The 22,180-nt window shown below is 36.5% G+C and overlaps 1 protein-coding gene across 1 annotated transcript in view; it reads left to right on the forward strand.

Annotated features, from left to right (window-relative positions):
- Positions 1 to 21,386, forward strand: part of pamr1b (peptidase domain containing associated with muscle regeneration 1b) — a 49,042-nt gene extending 27,656 nt beyond the window's left edge. The window contains exons 6-14 of the mRNA XM_030136974.1: positions 931 to 1,038; positions 3,486 to 3,656; positions 3,833 to 4,024; positions 5,961 to 6,815; positions 7,662 to 7,838; positions 11,535 to 11,601; positions 13,173 to 13,402; positions 17,287 to 17,645; positions 20,356 to 21,386. Coding sequence (XP_029992834.1) covers positions 931 to 1,038; positions 3,486 to 3,656; positions 3,833 to 4,024; positions 5,961 to 6,815; positions 7,662 to 7,838; positions 11,535 to 11,601; positions 13,173 to 13,402; positions 17,287 to 17,645; positions 20,356 to 20,928 — 2,732 coding nt within the window. The 3' untranslated portion in view covers positions 20,929 to 21,386. The remainder of the gene's footprint in view (positions 1 to 930; positions 1,039 to 3,485; positions 3,657 to 3,832; positions 4,025 to 5,960; positions 6,816 to 7,661; positions 7,839 to 11,534; positions 11,602 to 13,172; positions 13,403 to 17,286; positions 17,646 to 20,355) is intronic.
- Positions 21,387 to 22,180: the final 794 nt, after the last annotated feature.

Below are 22,180 nucleotides of genomic sequence, written 5' to 3' on the forward strand. Positions count from 1 at the left end.
AGTCAAAATATCTCATCACACTTAAAATAAGACATAATCACCTAAAGAGTAACTTTTCAGTGAGATATAAGAACTTATTTTCAGGCAACAGATCTTGAAAATCTTATTTCAAAATCATTTTCAATTGGCAGATTTTTTTTTGCTTAATTCAAGCAGATGGAATGGAACAAGTGAAAATTATCTTGGTAAGATTTCTTGAAAAAAGATTTTCAAGATCTGTTGCCTGAAAATAAGTTCTTATATCTCACTGAAAAGTTACTCTTTAGGTGATTATGTCTTATTTTAAGTGTGATGAGATATTTTGACTAGAAATGAGAAAAATACACTTGGTAAGGTTTGGATTTTTGCAGTGTAATTATCAGGAAATTAGAAGAAGGCCTTCATTCAGGAAATGACCTGAAATATCTAACCTTTTAAAGAAAACTGTACTTAAGTCACTTAATGAACCACTAAATGAATAATTGTCTTTGGAGTCCTGGACCAAATAACAAACAAGGAAAAAATCCAAGACACCAGGCTCGAGTATAATAAAAAGCCTTTTATAGTGCATAGTTGACACCTACATGTTTCCTTAAAAGCCCTTTCCAGGGTGTTAGACCAACAAACAGCCCGGAAATGTAAAAAAGTGAGGACAAACCAAATTGTGCTAACTATCTAGAAATGCTCTCATTGTCAGATTCTGAAACTCAAAAGCAGACAAACACATAAGTTTCCATCAACAAAGCCAGATCTAGTAAAAATAAACAGAGGCTTTCTCTGCTGAAGTGCCCACAGTTTAGAAAGTGAAGTGGACATGAACTGATGTTTGCTTGTATGAATTCTATATCTTATTTTGTAAGAGCTAACAATTTTGGAACACAAGCACCATTGTACTGCTACAAAAAACCCAAAACATTGTACACTCACACTGTTGGACTTGTATATTTACAGCGTGCAGCTCCTCTCCTTGCCTGCATGATGGGACTTGTATCCTGGACACGTCTTACACTTACCACTGTGCTTGTCTGGCTGGTTATACAGGCAAGAGGTGTGAAAACGGTGAGTTTTTATGAAGCTTCTAACATGACCTAATGATCATGAAGGTTAAATGTAAATATGCAATACTCCTGGTGAAAAAATAGAAATGGGTGTGCAGGTTCTAATTACAGAGCAGAATAATAGTCTTTATAGTGCCGCTTCATGGTGTGGACTTGACTTTGATTTTCCATCCAATCTTTTACGAATCAGACAAACGTGTTTTCCTGTGCTCACACTTATGAAATCTTAGAATTATTTGACTCGTTTTCCTCTGAATTTAGACACACCTAGTTACAACACAGCTATTTGCAATTAACTTAATCCAAATGCCTTTTTCTTGTTGTTGTTGCTGCCCAAAGGCAGGCAGTGATTCACTGTCACAAGGGAGAGTGGTCTGTGGTTTGGACAAGTTTCAGAACAGCTGCCTTCCTCATATGTAGCTGTTCCCATCTACGGCTTTGTCCAATCAGCTTTTTAAAAGATATGACATAAGTTCCAACAGATGGACTGCAAATTCCTGCAATAATCTAAATTATATTTTTCAATGTAACATGTTATTAAACAAAGCCAAACCAGTTAATGTTGCAAGTGTCAAAGAAGGAGACAAAAGAACAACAAACAATTCAGTTACGTCTGAATATAGGACTAAATATTCTATATCCTTTTGGTTCCGCTGATGTCAACAAACCACACTGTACCCACTGTTTATTCACTTTCCACCAATTCACTGGCAGAGCTCCAGTCCGTCATGGGGGTAATGCTCCCTCAGGGTGTGGTTTCTGGCCAACATACATAAGGTCTTTGATTTATTGGTGCCTGGACCCTAACTTGTGCTTTTGTGCCCAATATACCGCCCTTATATCCTGCCAAAACAGACGTCTTGACCCCCTTCATTTTTTTCTTGTGGTGTCGTTTTCAGAACTGCATTCAACTCTGTAAAACTCATGGTGAAATAAGTTTGTTTCTTTAGCACAATCCAGCTTTTCCATCTGAGGAGACACCCATAAAAAGGCAGGAGTTTCAGTTGACACAGTGTGCATTCATCTGTATTCCCAGGAGGAATCTTCAGCTGTTAATTTTAATAGAAAAGAACCGGACTCACACTAATGTCTGTCATTTTGTAGAGGAAATGTAGCCTATTTTAGACATGGAGTCAGATGCTGAATTATGTCAAATATGAACCTGACATCAGCCACATTTTTATATCCCCAATAATCATGCCTGTCACTTATCATAAGTTTGAGTTAAAGCTCATTCTGTATGAAGGAAATCACAGGAACTGAACATAAGAAATTATTTTTTTCTCTCTGCGCTTCTCTCTCCAGTGTAATTTAATCGAATCTGTTATGGAGTGGAGTGTTTAACATAGTTTCCATGTGATTATTGAGAAATGATGATTTCCTCACAAGTATGGTCATTATACAAAGTATGTGTTAAGCATTCCACTATAATTACTCAAACTCATCTTCTTATGCGGAAAGAGACGAATAAAATCAGACATGGAAGATGGATTGTCATAACAATTCCCAAAGTACATTAGGGTGTTGCACATTTTTTAACATTTACCCAAAGGTCAAATTCAGTTTAATTTTCCACTTTTGCTTGGACAAGAGCTCTCTCCGTCCCTGGAGAGACTAAAAACTGAAAATGCTGTAAGTCAAAAATGACCAGATTATAGGGAGGGTTCCTTCCTTCAAAGCTATAAAACCACAGTCTGTGCACTTCATGGATCTGACCCAATTTAAAGCCAACATTACAGCAAACATCCTCGTGGATCATCTCAGAGTGTTTTAATGGTATGCTCACTGAAGCACTGAGGTTTTTCTAAACCCAGCTGCGGGTGACACAGGCCTGTTGTGAAAAGTTTTTGCATTTTTTTTTTTTTTTTTTTAGAAATCAGCACTTCAGTCTCAAGAAAACATGACATCAAAATGTTAAATTTGGTTGGTTTCTATTTTGAAGTAGGTTGTCGTAGAAGTTCCACACAGTAGTCCATTGCTATCTCAATTCTCTTCTCTTTCACTTCATAAAATCCACTTTTACAACACTGGAAAATAGAACTGTTTGACTAAAGCTGGTTTATTGCATCTATTTCTTCCTCATTTACAAGCCATGTGTTAAAGCCTTGTGAACTGTTCACACTTTACCAAGAAGGGTGAAATTATTCATTAATGAGCCTCTGAGGTAGCCCTTTTAAAACCCTGAACATCTTAAATTTAGAGCAATGAATCTGTGAGCCGAGACTTTGGTTTGTGGGCTACCTGTCTGACCTGCATTCAACACATGGAAACGAACTGAATAAAGGTCTATTTGTGTGGCCTTTTACTACCAGAGAGGCGCAATAAACTGATGTTGTTTGAGCTACAGATGCCTTCTAGATCCTCTGAACATCCTAATTTGAACCAAGAAATAAAGGCATGCAACAACAAGTTCATAAACAAACTGTACATACCTGTGTTTCCTGGTAGTGGTGGGATGCCGTAGGCCTCCGGTGCCCACCCATGGATCAACAAAGGGTTTGTTTCATCACTCTGGGGCACGCATCACTTTCCACTGCGACTCTGGATTTCAACTGCAGGGATTTCGTAGCGCAATCTGCCTAAGTGATGGCACCTGGAGTGCGCCTGCCCCACAGTGTGGTAAGACGATGATTTGATGTTTTTCTCTGCCAAATAATTAGAATTTGGAATGTGAGAAAGCATATGTATGTTATTAGCTTGTCTGTTTGGTACCATACATTCTGCCCCATGGCACATGTTATGGAAAAAGTCTTAATTTGTAGCTTCTACTAAATTGTTTTTTTCCTTCTTTCCAGTGCCAGTGGAAAGTGTGTGTTCTCTACCACCAAAGCCAACACATGGGGATCACTTTTTGGTTTATGGACCCAATGATGTCCTTGTGGCCTTACAGTACCTGTGCTACCAGCCTTATGAGCTCAGCGGGAGCTCTCAGAGAACCTGCCTCCCGAACAACACCTGGAGTGGGAGTCCGCCTGTTTGCGTCAAAGGTCAGATGAAGTGAAAAAAAGTGCAGATGAAAAACACTGCAGTTCATTTTGCTTCTGTTCTGTTGTGGATATCAGCTGTTACAGAGCTACGGAAAAGAATTGGCATTTATCTCTTAACCCTTAATGACAGTGAACTGTTTTTGTGGCAACTTTTCCAAGATTTATCACCATTTATTTGCATTACACTGCAAAAAATCAAAATCCAATCAAGTGTATTTTTCTCATTTCTAATCAAAATATCTCATCACACTTAAGACAGACAGACAGACAGACAGATAGATAGATACTTTATTAATCCCAAGGGAAATTCAAGTATTTAGCAGCTTTACATACAGCACAAGAAGACAAAAAACAGACAGACCAAAAACACAACACAACAGTGGGTTAGTAACCAGGTTGACATTAAGGTTAGCACATATACTCTAAAAGACACTTGCTAAATAATTAAAGTACTACCTCTAAAAGAGCTTCCTGCACAATACTGTAAATAAACACTTCAGGTTGTATTTACACATTTCAGGGCAGTGATATAAAGTGAAACAGTGAAAAAAAAAATAAAGTGTAGCAGTCCTCTAAAGTGAATCGGTGATGTAAGTGTAACAGTTATTTAAGTGATCTACGGCGGTTCGAAAATAAGACAATCATCTAAATAGTAACTTTTCAGTGAGATATAAGAACTTATTTTTAGACCATAGATCTTGAAAAACGTATTTCAAGAAATCTTACCAAGATAATTTTCACTTGTTCCATTGGCAGATTTTTTTTTGCTGAATTCAACATTTTTTTTGCTCAATTAAAGCAAAAAATCTTATTCCTATATCTCACTGAAAAGTTACTCTTTAGGTGAATCTGTCTTATTTTAAGTGTGATGAGATATTTTGACTAGAAATGAGAAAAAAAATACACTTTTTTTCCAGTGTATCCTCTGCATTTTGCATTTTTCCCAAATTTCCCATATTTACTGACATTGTAGATGTCAGATGTAGAAACACTGTTATTTTCTTTTATTCAACAATAAAACCCATGTTGTTTGATAGATGAAAGTGATTGTAGAAGCTTTATGTTTAGTTAATGATATATTTTGCTGAAAAACTCACTTTCTTCATTCCTTTGAATTTACTCTGAGCACTTATGAATATCTACAATGTCAGTATATATGGGAAAATTGGGGAAAAATGCAAAATGCAGAGGATACGCTGGAAAAAAGTATTTTTTTCCTCATTTCTAGTCAAAATATCTCATCACACTTAAAATAAGACATAATCACCTAAAGGGTAACTTTTCAGTGCGATATAGGAATAAGATTTTTTGCTTGAATTGAGCAAAAAAATGTTGAATTCAGCAAAGAAAAAAAAATCTGCCAATGGAATAAGTGAAAATTATCTAGGTAAGATTTCTTGAAATACGTTTTTCAAGATCTATGGTCTAAAAATAAGATCTTATATCTCACTGAAAAGTTCCTATTTAGGTGATTATGCCTTATTTTAAGTGTGATTAGATATTTTGACTAGAAATGAGGAAAAAAATACACTTTTTTCCAGTGTATCCTCTGCATTTAGCATTTTTCCCATATTTACTGACATTGTAGATATTCATAAGTGCTCAGAGTAAATTCAAAGGAATGAAAAAAGGGAGTTTTTCAGCAAAATAGATCGTTAACTGAACATAAAGCTTCTACAATCACTTTCATCTATCAAACAACATGGGTTTTATTGTTGAATAAAAGAAAATCACAGTGTTTCTACATTTGCTAACGAGCCTTTGAACATCCAAATGAGTCATATCTGATACAACTGAAAGCTGAAAAAACTGATTTTACATGAATTATTCCAATGTATTGATAGAAAGTGTTTAAATATTTCATATCAGTAGATGCTTTTGGTTGGGCAGTTAAGTAATAATGTTTTTTTTTTAATGTTTTTTGTTCTATCCACAGTGAATAACACACTCCCTGAAGCTGAAAAAGAGAAAGATAATGCAAAAGAGACTGAAAAACAGAAAGAAACTGAAAAATACACTGACAAAGATATCAACAAGACTAAAGAGAAAGGTCAAGAGAACACAACTGTAGAAAAAGAAATTGTTGGAAGCAAGGATATAAACACTGGGCACATGAATACAACAACAGCAGACAGAGAAGATAAATATACCGGTACGATTCCAGAGGAAACTGCGGCTGAGGATAGGAATGAAGAAGGGCCAGAAGAAAAAAATACTGGGTCAGAACCCACTGGAGGTAGCATAGATAAAGAAGTGGATAACAAAGGCCCAGACAACAGCCTGAACACGGTGGAAAAACAAGATCCTGAGGTGGTACAAGCACCTGAGAAAAAAGAAGAAAGCCCAGATAGAAACCTAGACGTAGGAAAAACAGATGTAACACAAATAGTGGTGATTAAAGACAAAGGGCAAGAAGAGAAGGAAAAGAAAGAAGAGCAGGTCAATGGAAAACGAGAACGGGACAAAGTCGGCCCGAACGACACCAAGATGATGACCGTTATATCCGAGGGAGAAAACGCTGTGGAGATATTTGAACTGGGAATGACCAACCATACAGTAACACATGATGTGAAAGACACCAAAAAAGAAAATAACACCATAAGCCTTCCAGATCTGGAGAAGAAAGTATTTCCCACAAGGGTCAACATTACACAGTATACTATGTACAGAGCAGGAGTAGACAGTGAGAAACCAAAGGAAAAAACAACAGAAGCTGAGGGGAAAACAAAGGAGGAGCTGGAACGGGAGAAAGAAAAAGAAAAGGAGAGAGAAGTCAATCAAAGCATCATGGGTAAGAGACTCACTGACATTAGATCAGAATTAGATCCTGCCTTTGGTCCATATGGGGTACGGTTACATGATGTTTTTTAAATCTGATTTATTTTCCCAGAAGAAATTCAACCAGAACTAAAGTACAGGGTGACACAAAAAAACAGAAACTTTTTAACAATCCAATAAAACCAAGAGTGATGGAAGAAAAATATTTTATTCATAGTAACTGAAACCTTAAAACATGCCATTTAAGAAACAATGATGGAATTTTAATTTTTTTTAAATTACAGGGTGACCCAAAAAAACGGGAATTTTTGAAGTGCGTATTGGCAGACATGAGCAAGTGGCAGCACTGCGAGACAGTGATCTTGAGCGAGTAAACACACCCCCATTTTAGTAACCATTGGCGGCTGTGCGAGAATTGTTCGGTAACCGTGTGATCTCAAGATTGGGTAACGTTCCCTGGCCCCCTAGATCGCAAGATTTGTCCGTTTGTGATTTTTTTTCTTGTGGGGCTATCTCAAGAGTAAAGTGTACACGACTCGACCAAGAACTCTGGATGAGTTAAAACAGAGAATTCAGGATGAAATTCACAGTATCCCAGCTGAGATGTTGCAGCGGTCAATGAGGAATCTCAACAGCAGATTTCAAGAATGCATTCGTACAGGACGCCATCTACAGGAAGTAATTTTTAAAAAATGAAAATTCCATCATTGTTTCTTAAATGGTATGTTTTAAGGTTTCAATTACTATGAATAAAATATTTTTCTTCCGTCACTCTTGGTTTTATTGGATTGTTAAAAAGTTCCTGTTTTTTTGTGTCACCCTGTACTAAACTTCGGTAATTGCATGTTCCCCACCACAGAGAGGAGCTGCCCCCCTCTGCCTCGCCTCTACAACGGCTACCACCAGGTGGTGCCAGGATTGGAGCCCGAGACCAGGGAATTCATCTGTAACCACTCCTACGCGCTCAGCGGAGACGCCCGGCGGACCTGCCAACCAGATGGGACTTGGACTGGCACGCAACCCGTCTGTGTCAGAGGTATAATCTGTCTGGTCACTGGTTATTCATTTTCCTGATTGAAGTTATGTGTCCGTGCAGCTGATTTTAGTCCTTTTTCTATTGACAAAAACACAACTTTATTCTATATATACAGGGTGGGGAAGCAAAATTTACAATATTTTGATGCAGGGATTGAAAGACAGTGTATGACCAATTAGTTTATTGAAAGTCATGAGAATTTATTTGCCACAAGAAAATGTACATAATAGAAAATGTTTTTATTCTATGTGTCCTCCTTTCTCAATAACCGCCTTCACACGCTTCCTGAAACTTGCACGTGTTCCTCAAATATTCGGGTGACAACTTCTCCCATTTTTCTTTAATAGTATCTTCCAGACTTTCTCATAATAGTTTTGCTCATAGTCATTCTCTTCTTTCCATTATAAACAGTCTTTATGGACACTCCAACTATTTTTGAAATCTCCTTTGGTGTGACGAGTGCATTCAGCAAATCACACACTCTTTGACGTTTGCTTTCCTGATTACTCATATGGGCAAAAGTTTCTGAAAAGGTATGGATAATAGTGTTAGGTATGATTATGACATCAATATATGTTTGGTTTCAAAACAATTGACGTAGTGCCTGCTGAGAAAAAACAACTAAATGTTCATTGTAAATTTTGCTTCCCCACCCTGTACAACATATTCTCTTCTGGTAATAGTAATAGTAAGTAATATCTCTTAATAAGTTATATTTATTAATAATAATAATAATACATTTTATCTATAAGTGGTTTTCAGGACACCCAAAGACACTGTACAGCAGAGGATAAAACAAAACTAAAAAAAAAGGTAAAAGAAGATAAAGGTAAAAGAAAATTGCAAAACATAAAAATGGGAATGCATAATGGAGGGTAAAACCAACTTTACTGTGGTGCTGATTCATAGTTTTATTTTAACCCTTAGATGCTCAAGTATCTGGACGCTACATTCTTCCATAAATGTGTCAAAAATGGCCCCATGTTCAAATCAATATATTTTTGTGTCATTTTTTCAAGTTATATATAATCATTTGTATTTAACCCTTTCATGCATAGTGGTCACTACAGTGGACAGTTACTCTACAGCTTTAATCTTGTATATTCATGGGTTTTGTTGTTTTAGTTCCATATCAACCAACACAGCGGACACTTATGCGTCATCTCATAAACTGCAATTCATACCATTATTGTAACTTTGCTGTTCTTGGTTGGTTCTTGAGCGGAAATCAGTTGTTAATATTTACTTTTTGCATATTATCTCCATGAAGTGAGTAATAACTAGTATTTGAATATGTTAAAATGTGAGAAAACAGATTAGCTGCATTAAACATGGTTTCATTTCACTGTTTTCATATCACTTTATGATATTGGGTTTTAAATACATGTTTCTTTGCTTCAAGAATAAATTTCATGGTGTAGCTGAGTGGACATTATTGTAACTCCATGAAAAACAGGTTGATTTAAAAAAAAAAAAAATCAATCACACTGTTTTTTTTTCATGCCTAAAGAGGAATAAAAACACTCAGGAAAAAAAATCTTGATTAAGGTTCTCATAATTCATGCATGAAAGGGTAAAAGTCAAGGTCAGGTTTATTTCTATAGCACATTTACAACAACACAAAGAGCCCAAAGTGCTGTACAAGGATATGGGTAAAAATACAAAATATGATAAAACTAATAAAAATATATAGATATAGAAGATAAGATATACTAAAACTGATAAAACAGATACACAATAATATGATAAACAGTGTCTAAAAATACAACCAGGAGATAACACAAATACAAGTCACACACTTATATTAAAAGTCAGTAGTAAAGTATTACATTTTGGTCCACAAAATAATGATTTCATGTTTGAAATATTTGAAAAAAAATAAAATGTGTAAAATTTGAACAGCAAATTATATATTATATATAGTATATAACAGCAATAGAACAATGTCAGTAACCATTTTGTGAGTGTGAGTCTTTTGGTCCTGCTGTAGTATGTAGAATAAATGAATGTAGAATGAATCACAGGTTCAGATGAAATTCCACTGAAAATGAATGTGGGTCATTTTGACCCAATTATGGACGCTTGGGATAGTCATACAAAAACTACAATTTCATAAAATCTATAAAATGTAAGTTAAAATTTTAATTAGCATGATGTCAGCAGCATGTTTTTTGAGGAATACCTGGGATATGAAACAGTATTCGCTTTTCCATTGGACATCTGTGCAAAACTTTACCAATATTTACTGTCAAAAAAACAGAAGTGCGTAATGTTGGTTTTTCCATAAAATCACAAATGTGATGATTTGTTTATTTATTAGCACGAGATGACACGAGAAGTCATTCCATAAACACGGCAACGAACGTAAATATGGTGTTGATTTACAGATGTATTCATTATTATTATTATATATTACCCCTCTATCTCATACTAAATTAAAAAATGATCACGTTTCCTGGTGTGTCCACACATACTGCGACATGTTTCTTCTTCTTCTTCGTTTGTTGTAACATACGTCAACATCCGGTTCTTTAATTCACCTGACTCTAGTTGCGAAAAAAAGTCTTTCCATTGCAGTTTTGCGTGATATACCATTTGCGCTACGCCGGAAAAACCACTTCTTGCCAGCGCAAAAACTTTTAAATTGAAAAATTAGACTTCTGGCGAAATTGTCGTTTTTCCATTAGGTAAATTTTTATGCACAAGTTATATTTGCGCAATTTGAGAGTCAATGGAAAAGCGACTAGTAACAACTTTTCATTACAAAGACATAAGAAAACAACCTCACTGTTTTTTTTTGACTCACTTATACATCTAAGGGGCATGGTTTCAAACTGTAGCTCAGAATTTTACATTTCTATAACATTTGGTGACCTGAATGTAACAGATAAACAATTAAAACTGAAAATCCAGACCTAAAACCAAGCCTACACTTCATTTCTTCATGATGAATCACAACTTCCCTGCCTTTATTTAACCTCCAGACCTCCACTTTGTACAGAATACTTTCTACTATGCTCTCAGACTTTAGAAAGTTACCTCCACAATCAAGCTATTACACAACGGAGTAGCACTCTGACAGGTAAACTGCACTTCATGTGTAAAATCAGTTCCACTTTTATAAAAGGACATTGGTTTTTCTAACTTTAAAAGTGCACGGCGGACTTACAAGAGTAGTTACGTTTTCTAGTGAGTAATGAATAAAGAGCCCTTCCGATATTCCAATAAAATAATCCATCAAGTCTAAAGCTATAAAAAATAATTAGCTCCTAATGGATTTTGGCCTTGATGCTCTGCACTTCTTGCCAGAAAAGAAAGTGGTTAGGCTGTCCACTTGCCAGATATATTAAAGAGCAGGAAAAAGACAAAGCAAATTGCACTGTAGGACCATGCACGGCAGCCAAATGGATTTTTGTACTCAGTTAGGCAAGCCAAGCTTTAATAATGGCTTGTTACTGCATTTTACTGAGAAGCATTAATAAATAATACCTTGACTGTTTTTAAATTAATTACTCAGCCTCTAAAGTTTTTATTAAAGGCATTAATATATAAGAAAATAGGTACAAAGAGTGCATAGATGGTTCTTGACAGTTTAATATTCCTCATAGACTAGTGAGTGGTCCAGATATAGCAGCTCCATTTAGTGGCTTTAATACAATTATGATGTTTATAATGTGTCTGTATATGTATCTGCAGCATGTCGGGAGCCCAAAGTGTCAGAGTTGGTGAAGCAGAAAGTTCTACCGCCTCAGACTCTGGTCAGGTATGTGTCCCAAAGCATTATGGTACCTCTGACAACTATGAGGAGTATGTATGTCAGTGTTTTTCAACCTTGGGGTCAGGACCCCACGTGGGGTTGCCTGGAATTCAAATAGGGTAGCCTGAAATTTCTAGTAATTGATTTAAAAAAATAAAAAATAAAAAATTACTAATAAAAAATATATGGTGAGTTGAGAGAGACAACCACAATACATAAAAGACATGACAAACTGAAGCTGAAACTGAAGCACTGTGGTTCTGTTTATCTGTCAAATGTTCATTGTTAATTACAGAAATTTTTCAAATCGGATTTTAATGTTTTTTGTCCTTTTGTATTGATCAAGTAGGTTAAAGTGAAAAAATAATATGCAGATGTTATAGACCAGGGGTGTCAAACTCATTTTAGTTCAGTTCCACATTCAGCCAAATTTGATCTCCAGTGGGCCGGACCAGTAAAATAATAACAGTGAAAACAGTAAAATTATATTATGATCAGGTTTACATCTACAAAGTTTCCTTAAAAATCTGAATAACATGAACAACTGGCATTGTCTTAAGAAAAACAAGCGCAATTTTAACAATATTATGCCTCGATTTATCAGTTTATCATCTACACATGTGCATTACAATTGCATAAAACATTTAGTAACAGGCAGAATATTGGTCAAATTGCATTTACTTTTCTTAAGACACTTCCATTTGTTCAGGTTATTCACATTTTTTGTAAAAGTATAGTTTGGTAATGTAAACGTTTTCATGTAATTTTACTTTTTTACACCAAAAAAAAAAAAAGAGAAAATTTGGGGTTGTCATTATTTATAGGTTATTATGACCCACTTGAAATCGGACTGTATGTGGAACCTGACTTAAAATGATTTTGACACCACTGATCATTAATATCTTCAGTGTAATTTTTGCATTTCACAAATTCATCCCGCGGGCCAGACTGTACCCTTTGGCGGGCCGGATTTGGCCCCCGGGCCGCATGTTTGACATCTGTGTTATAGACAAAGTTATGCTGAGAAAAAAAAAAACAATATCAAACATGGGTATAGTAAACATTTCTTTATATAGTATATAAAGGCAAAATCAAAAGTACTCAAAAACAGCCAAAATAGGCTCAAACCCCTAAAGGGTAAAGATGCTGCAACTCTTTGATGATTCATTGTAAATATAAGCTGGACTGACTGTACATATCCTGACCAAGGAAAATAAAATTCTCACTTTGTGCAGTAAACTACACATGGCTTTTCTTCCTCCGTCCGAAATAATATGCATTATATAGCCTAAATGTCGTCTAAAATTAAAGTTTATTTGCAACATAGTACAGCAAACTATTACATGATCAAAAACAAATTAATTTTAACAAAAAAAAAAAAGTCTATTTTGAATGCCTGGGATCGGTAGAAATTTGTGATGTAAAAATGGGGTCACGGGCCAAAACAGGTTGGGAACCACTGATGAAATAATGATATAATCAATAGTATCTTTTTAAGACAGCCTGTTAAAACTTGTGAAACCCTTTCCCTGATGTTCCAACATATATTTACCCTTGGCCTGTCCTCCATCCTTCAGAAAAACACCTTTGCACAGGTTGTACTCCTCCAGGCTTGGGAGACAGTTCCAGTCTGACGGTCCAACCAAAGCCCCCCCAGTGCTTTCCCAGCTTCACAAGGGCTTCCACCACCTTCACACACACATAGAGTATGAGTGTGCTTCCCCGTTCTACCACCACTCCGGCAGTTCTCGACGCACTTGTCTGAAAACTGGGAAATGGAGCGGGCGCCATGTCTCCTGTTCACCTGGTGAGGGCAGCAAAACACAAGCTATCGCCCACTCACTTGCAAGTTACCACCATACATACACAGATTTAGCACAGTCTTTCCCACCCATGTAACAGTGATGTGTGATGACTCCTCAGACATTAATTTAATGAATAGACTGGAAAAAATCTAAATCTTGCCAAGTGTATTTTTCTCATAGATAGATTCCTTTTGTTGTCATTGCAAATAACAAATGAAATTTTAAAGCACAAGGTAAAAAAGTGTAAGAACAATAAATTAAATACGAAAGAATAAATTATTCCATTCATACTCCACACCCACACTACACACATGCATGCAAAACAATCAGGCAGTACCTAAAAATATGCAGTGATCATAAAATATGCAGTTAATGCATAAAATAGTCCCAGATTATTGCACAAGCCGTTATGTTTTTAGTGCATTATTTAGTTTGGTGATGGCTTGAGGATAAAAACTATGTAACAGTCTGGCGATGCGTGTCTTTTCTAGTCAAAATATCGAATCGCACTTAAAATAAGACATAATCACCTTAAGAGTAACTTTTCAGTGAGATATAAGAAATAATTTTTAGACAACAGATCTTGAAAATCTTATTTCAAGAAATCTTAGCAAGATAATTTTCACTTGTTGCACTGGCAGATTTTTGTGCTTGAATTAAGCAAAAAAAAAAAAAAGTTCAATTAAGCAAAAAACAAATCTGCCTATAGAAAAAGTGTAAATTATTTCATTTCATTTATTCATTCATTCCAATCTAAATGATTAGAAAGGAGCAGGTTGAAGAAAACTTCTAATACCTGCCCCTTTCTTGAAACATCTGCTTCCATCAGATAGGTTGCCGTTACAGCTATTACAGTCAACAGTTTACATCAGGGGTGTCAAACTCATTTTCTTTCAGGGGCCACATTCAGCTCAATTTAATCTCCAGTGGGCCGGACCAGTAAAATAATAGCATAATAACCTATAAATAATGACAACTCCAAATTTTTTTATAAGCAAAAAATAACAAATTATAAAATCCTTTACATTTTACAAACTATCCAAACAAAAAAAAATGCGAATAACCTGAAAAAAAACTGAAATTTCTGAAGAAAAATAAGAAATACTAAGAAAAATTTGATCAATATTTATATGTGCATCTACCAAGACACAAAACAGCCAGAACATTGTTAAAATTACACTTATTTTTCTTTTGACATTTCAGGTTATTCATATTTGTTCAGGTTATTGATGTTTTATTGTTAAAGGATATCAGAATTTAATGTTCTTTGCAGCAAATCAAAGAAAAAATTGGTGTTGCCGTTATTTATAAGCATGATGTCATATTATTTTTTTCACATTAAACCAAGAAGAAAATTTGGAGTCATTATTTTTAGGTTATTATGCTTTTATTTTGGAGTTTGACGCCCTTGACTGTTAATATCTTCTGCACTTTGCGAATTCATCCCGCGGGCCGGATTGGACCCTTTGGTGGGTTGAATTTGGCCCCTGGGCCGCATGTTTGACACCTGTGGTTTACATGATAGTCAATGCAAATAAAATAAATCCAACATCCATAACTTATATTATTTTATTATATGCTTTTATAAAGCTTCTCTGTTCTTTCCTTATACAACCTTTTAAACTGAAAAATATTTGTACAGCTCTTCTCTTCCATTGCCAAAGAATTCCACATTCTGACACTAACAACAGAAACACACATTTGTTTTACATTAGTCCAAACCCTTTGCTGCTAAAAATTAAACCTCCTTCTCTGTTCTTCATCCTGTGATACTAAAACAAATCTCTGCAAATTTGCAAGCAAATTATCTTGGTAAAATTTCTTGAAATTAGATTTTCAAGGTCTATTGTCTAAAAAATATTTCTTATATCTCACTGAAAAGTTACTCTTTAGGTGATTATGTCTTATTTTAAGTGTGATGAGATATTTTGACTAGAAATGAGAAAAATACACTTGGTAAGATTTTTTTTTTTTTCCCCCAGTGTGAATATTAACAAAGTCCACCATGGGCCGCCATTTCTAAAAATATATGCGCTGCCTCTAATTGCTGACTTTGAGGAATACCTTGTCAGCTCCTTCAGCCATCTCTTAGGTATTTCTGACAGCTGTAGGCCTCTCATTACTTCTCACTGGAAAATTCCCTAAATCACAAAGCAGAAACACCAATAGCTGACATGTAAACCTGAGTGATTATAGATGACATGGGAGCAAAAGTATCTTTGGTGACAGAAAGCCTCTGGGATGTAATCAAAAGCTAAACTGGCAACCGTAAAAAACATCTTAGTTAAAGAAGTGAGATTGAAAAACATATTAGGATGTTTGTGTGTAGAAGATTTGCATGCCATTGCATAATAGATAAAGACTGGTGTATATATGACAATCATACGTTGATGTTCATGGTAAAAATAAAACCAGTTAGACAGGTTGAGTTGGTTGACCAGCTCTTAATGCAACAGAGTGTGTTCATTTTGCATCCGTCCTGCTGACTTTCTTCCTTTCCTTTTTTTTTTTTTTAACTTGGTGGTCTGGCTGCCTTGTTGCACTGAGCAAATTTGCTTTGCCAAAGGGAACTTCATAAAGTATATCCTCCTGAGACCTAGGACAGTGAAAGTTTTAACTTTTTTACATTAAACAATTGCATTGATTGGAAACTGCATGATGGAACAGTCTTTTCAGATACATTTTCAAAATTACTTTTATTTATTTATTTAATGGAATGTCCTTTGCTATAGACAGCATTTTTTTAAGTAAAACTGTCAAACTTTTGTCCCCTACAGAGGAAAGAAAAAAATTTCTGGGTCTCAGGAGGATATAAGGCTCCACACCTTTTTATTTTGGGTTTTGTTGAACCATATTTTGATGCATCAGACCTGATGGGAAAAACAGGGGGAAAGAGAGGAAAGGGACAAGAAAGAAGGAGAGAGTGAAGGGGGGAAAAGAAGAGAGAAACAAAAACAATTAAAGGTGGCAGAGACCCTCACACAAGACAGTATCAATAATAATAGTGCATATGTAAATAAAGACAATTGTAACCAGAAAAGCACTTGGAGAGCATAGACCTCCACCAAGGCAGATCAGTGGGCCCCTGTGGCCCCCCCATCCCCCCTACCCCCAGTCACCACCAAAATTTAATCATTTGTTCCTTGTGCCAGTATCAACATTTCCTGAAATTTTCATCCAAATCCGTCCATAACTTTTTGAGTTATCTTGCACACGGACAGACAGACAAACCAGCGCCGGCAAAAACATAACCTCCTTGGTGGAGGTAATGATAGAATATAATGATAACTAGAAAAGCACTCAGAGGAGCGCAGACCTCCGCCAAGGCAGATCAGTGCCCCCCCCGATCATCACCAAAATTTAATCATTTGTTCCTTGTGCCAGTATCAACATTTCCTGAAATTTTCATCTAAATCCATCCAGAACTTTTTGAGTTATCTTGTGCACAGACAGACAGACAGAAAAAACCAATGCTGGTAAAAACACAACCTCCTTGGTGGAGGTAAAAACCGACAATAATCCACAACACCCACAGGAAGTGAGTAAACCTGCTGACTTTCAACTGTTTTCTTAACTCACCCTGCAGCTTCAGAGGGAGGGAAACCTTCCATTCACTGGTTTTACTAAAGTCAGGCACTTAAAAGGGCATCTGTAACATTTTATTGTTTCCTTATGTAAGCCGCTGTTTTGCATTTTAGCAAACAGTCCTCCAAAACAGACGTCTTTGGCGCATAAAGTAAAAGAAAGAACAGATAGTTCAAACATAGTCCCACAGATCGAAGCGTTGACACAGTCTCAATCTGTTTCATTTAGTTTCTGTTTCCCTTTTCTTCTCCCCTGGTTTATCCCTTTGCGTTCTTTCATCCTGTCACCTCCTCTTTGGCAGTGTGTGGGAAGCATCCAACCTTTGACCCAGAGAGGCCGGCAGAGGCTCACTGGCCTTGGCTGGCAGCCATCTACCGCCGCTCCGCCATCGGAACTGAGAGCAAGGTGACCAAGGCGGGCAGCCAGGCAGGGTCCCTGAAGAAAGATGGCAGAACAGGAACTAGCAACCACGACCAAGCGTCGGACTGGCAGCTTGTGTGCAGCGGGGCTCTGGTGAACCAGAGGAGCGTGGTGGTGGCAGCCCACTGTGTGACCGAGCTGGGGAAGGTGTACCCTCTGGACGCAGCCAAGGTCAAGGTGGTGGTGGGGAAGCACTACCGCGACGACCACAGGGAAAATAAAGGGCTTCAGCATCTGAGGGTGAGCACTTGTTTTTTTAATCTTTTTGATTGTTATTTTGATTAGATCCAGCCCTCAGGATGTTTTTGGGTTTTTTTTAGCTTTTTTAATTGAAATTAGAACAATGACAATATAAAAAAGTCATTATGTGATATATGTGATGTCAGAACAAGAACACTACACCTGCACTCAAAAAAAAACAAAAAACCTTAATATTAAAGTTATCTATAAAGGGCAAGGCAAGTTTATTTGTATCGCACATTTCAGCAACAAGGCAATTCAAGGTGCTTCACACAGGACATTGAAATACAACGACAAGGAAAAAGAAACACATTTAAAACATTATAAAAGAAAAAACATGTAAAAGTTGATTAAACACAGCAAGTAAGAAAACAACACATAAACCCCAAAAATATAAAAACACACACATATTAAAGTAAGAGTTGCAGTGCAGAGTTTTGAAGGAGAATACAAAATTTAAAAAGTCAAAATCCTTTTAGTCAAAGGCAGCAGTGAACAGGTGAGTCTGGAACCTGGACTTAAAAGAACTCAGACTCAGCAGACCTGATATTTTCTGGTAGTTTGTTCTAGATATACAGAGCATAGAAACTGAACGCTGATTCTCCATGTTTAGTTCTGACTTTTGGAACACAGAGCAGACCTGCACCAGACCACCTGAGTGAGACCACCAGAGAAGATACTGTTACAGTAGTCAACTAAAGATAAATGCATGGACAAGTTTTTCAAGGTCCTGCTGCGACATCAGTCCTTTAATCCTAGAAATGGGCTGCTAAGGGCTCCCATATTGAATAAAATAACTTTACATTATCTTTTAAATTTGATTTTCTCCAACTGTAGGTGTTGCATATTGTCTTTCAACAGAGCCTGATCAGTTGGAGGATTTTCTTTCTTCCACTTTAACAGAATAAGGCGTCTGGCCAGTAGTGTTACAAACTTCAAAACAACACTCCGTTTCCTCAGGATGTTTTTGTGCTGTTTTTTTTTTTTGCTATTATTTTCTTCTACCTTAACCTTATAGCTTTTTCTGTACCTCATCCTCTCATACTTGTACCTTAGGCCATCTTGAGCAACCCCAGATCTTTGGAACTTGAGATGTTTGGTCACTTGTTATCATTTTAAGTCAATGGTATTCAGGCAAATTCTTATTTTTGATGAAAATTTGCCAGATATGTTTTTTATTAATCTTTTCAAAGGCTCTAGAGGATAATATTTCTAAGTAGAATGGGAGAATAGCCCCCAAGTTGTATATTTCTTCAGTGTTTCAAGATATTCATTTATTCATTCATTCATTTTCCAAACCACTTAATCCTTGGGAGGATGGCAGGGGTGCTGGATCCTGTCCCAGCTACCACTGGGAGAAGGCGGGGTTCACTCTGAACATGTTGCCAGTTCATCGCAGGGTTGTTTCAAGATATTTCCTGTCAAATTTCTCATTTTGTATCACATGTATGGGTTCTGGGCCCCCTGAGACCAACTGATTCCAATTTGGAAGAGCTCATTATCAGCTTAGATAATACAGAATGGGTTAGAAAAAAAGTAGAAATCAACTTGAGGGCTAAACGTGGGGCCCATAATATGAAGTCATATTAGGCCACAGATATCTGCCCCATTGGTCATGTATTCAACATTTTAAATCTACAGTACACCACCACAGTATGGTGTGCTTTGCCAATACTGAGCGCCCTCTACTGACACTAGACTGAAACACACCGTCCTTCTGTAAACCATTATGGCTGTTAGAATAAGGGTTAAAAAAAAAAAGAGAGAGAGAGAGAAATGAAATAAATTGTTTGAATTATTTTTTTATAATTTATTTTTTCAAATGATGAACTGCAGCTGTCCATGTTTGGCAGATGTTACATTAAGAGTTGTTTTCAAAACTCTGTTTGAAATTACAACTGAAAATGCACATGTTCTTCTTTCTGCTCCTCATCTATAATTTGATCAATTTGTTAACATGACAGAGCAGATTTTGTTTTTGTGTCTGTCTTTTATCTTATGAAATTTAAAAAAAACATACATACATACATACACATACATAAATATACACACAGATACATACATACACATACATTACATACACATATATACATTCATTCCTACATACATACATACATATATGCATACAATCATACATGCATACAATCATACATACATACATATATATACACACACACACATATATACATGCAAACAAACACACACACACATACATACACACATACATAGATACATACATATACACATACATTACATACACACATTTACATTCATTCCTACAAACATATATGCATATAATCATACATACATACAGAGATACATACACACATACATTACATACACATATATACATTCATTCCTATATACATACATACATACATACATATATGCATACAATCATACATGCATACATGCATGCATACATATATACAAACACACACACACACACATACAGAGATACATACATATATACATACACACATACATTACATACACATATATACATTTATTCCTACATGCATACATATATGCATGCATACATACATACATTCATATATATATGTACATACATACATATATACATACACACACATGCATGCATACATACATACACACATACATACATACATTCATATATACATACATACATACACATACATACACACATACATACATACTTGAACAGTAAATGTTTTTTTCCCTCCCACAGGTGGCCTCAATTGTGGTTCATCCAGACTACGACCCTCATATTCTGGACTCAGACATGGCTGTGATCAAGTTGCTGGACAAAGCAAGGATCGGGGAGAAAGTTTTACCCCTCTGCCTTTCAGACAGTCAGGGGGAGGAGGCGACGTCTGGGCAGGGGATGGTCACGGGTTGGTCTCCACTGCCTGACTCTAATCTGGGCGCTGATGAGAAGGCGAGGGTCGGCCTTGTTCACCTCGCAGACATAGTCCCCTGTGAACAGCAGTACGCTCGGAACGGCATGCCAGTTAGCGTCACAGAGAATATGCTCTGCGCCAGCCAGAAGCCAGACTATGGACCCTCTAACATATGTCCATCTGACACCGGGGGAATCCTTGTCCTCCCCGACCTCTCTGACCTCCAGGCTGCTGACAACCGGAGGCCCTCTCTCAACTCAAACAGGGACAACAAAGGACTGTGGAGACTCCTTGGACTGGTGAGCTTTGGCTATGACCAAGGGGAATGTGACCCTGACCTCTACACAGTCTATACACGTGTAGCCAACTTTAAAGACTGGATAGAAAGCAATATGAAATAACAATGCTACTGTTTGACCCACTTTAGTCTCCTTATCCTTGTTAAGTATTTAAATGTCTTTGTATTTTACTGTCCTGTTCCATGCGTTTGTCCATCTATTTCTCATGTCGAATGTTGCCTTCTTCTATTCCTGGTCTTATGCACAAGGGCATTTTTGTCACTAAATGCGGATACAACACTGGACAACACAGTGCTCTAACTGCAGGGGGCGCTAGCACATTAGATGTGCTGGGAACTAACATTACATCAGAAGACTTCAGTGGTCAGGTCTCTCAACTTGAGGGAACAGACTTAAAACCAAAAGCCTCTTGGCTGATCATGGTTTGTATTGTACTCATTGGTTTGTATATATGTTGTAATGTACTGAATTATTCATAGGATTCCAGAGATGTACATATTGTAATGACAGACTGAAAAAGTGAGGATGTTTTTAATTAAAGAAAATGAGTGTGTGGTGAAGGTCGTCAGAGTGTGATTATTGTTGCGGCATTGTAAAATCCAGTCAATAGACTACACTTGAATAGGATATCCTTTTATTGAAATGAAATGCAAAGAAGCGCCTCATGTTTGTACGCTAAGTAATGCAGCTTGTGCTCTGGAGCTAATGAATCCAGGTCAGAGTAGCACCGTTTTTTTCACAACCATAAACTGAGCATATTATTCACAGATCAATTCCCTTTTCTGTGCTCAAATTAAATCAATTACTTCCATTCTGACCCTTTTCTATTATTCAGAAGTGAGTTTCCATAGATAGAGGAGCTGCAGCTTTAAATTACCTCCAAAAGGGGGCAATAAAAATGCTTAAAAATTTAACACACAGGCGAGTCAGTAGAGGAGCTGAGCAGTGGTTAGAGTTCTTTGGTGATTTTAATATGATAGAATTGAAATATTGCGATAAATGGCCAAAGCGAGAGTTAAATCAGGCAATTTTAAGTATAAAAATGAAATGATATCAAAAGGGGAAAAGGCTGGAGCACACTGGGAGTCGAAATATTTTAACCCTTTCATACATACTGGTCACTACAGTGGACATTTATTCTACAGCTGTTCTCTTCTATATTCATTGATTTTATTGTTTTATTTCCATATTAGCCGACACAGCGGACGCTTAAATGCATCATCCCATTCACTGACATTCATAGCATTACTGTAACTTTGCTGTTCTTGATAAACTTGATCTGCAGGAACATGTTTAAATGTAAATCAGTTCCTTGTTATTGTTATGAGACTGTAAATAACAGTTTTGTTTGTTT

Source organism: Sphaeramia orbicularis, chromosome 6, assembly GCF_902148855.1.
Source record: "Sphaeramia orbicularis chromosome 6, fSphaOr1.1, whole genome shotgun sequence".
NCBI classification, from domain to species: domain Eukaryota; kingdom Metazoa; phylum Chordata; class Actinopteri; order Kurtiformes; family Apogonidae; genus Sphaeramia; species Sphaeramia orbicularis.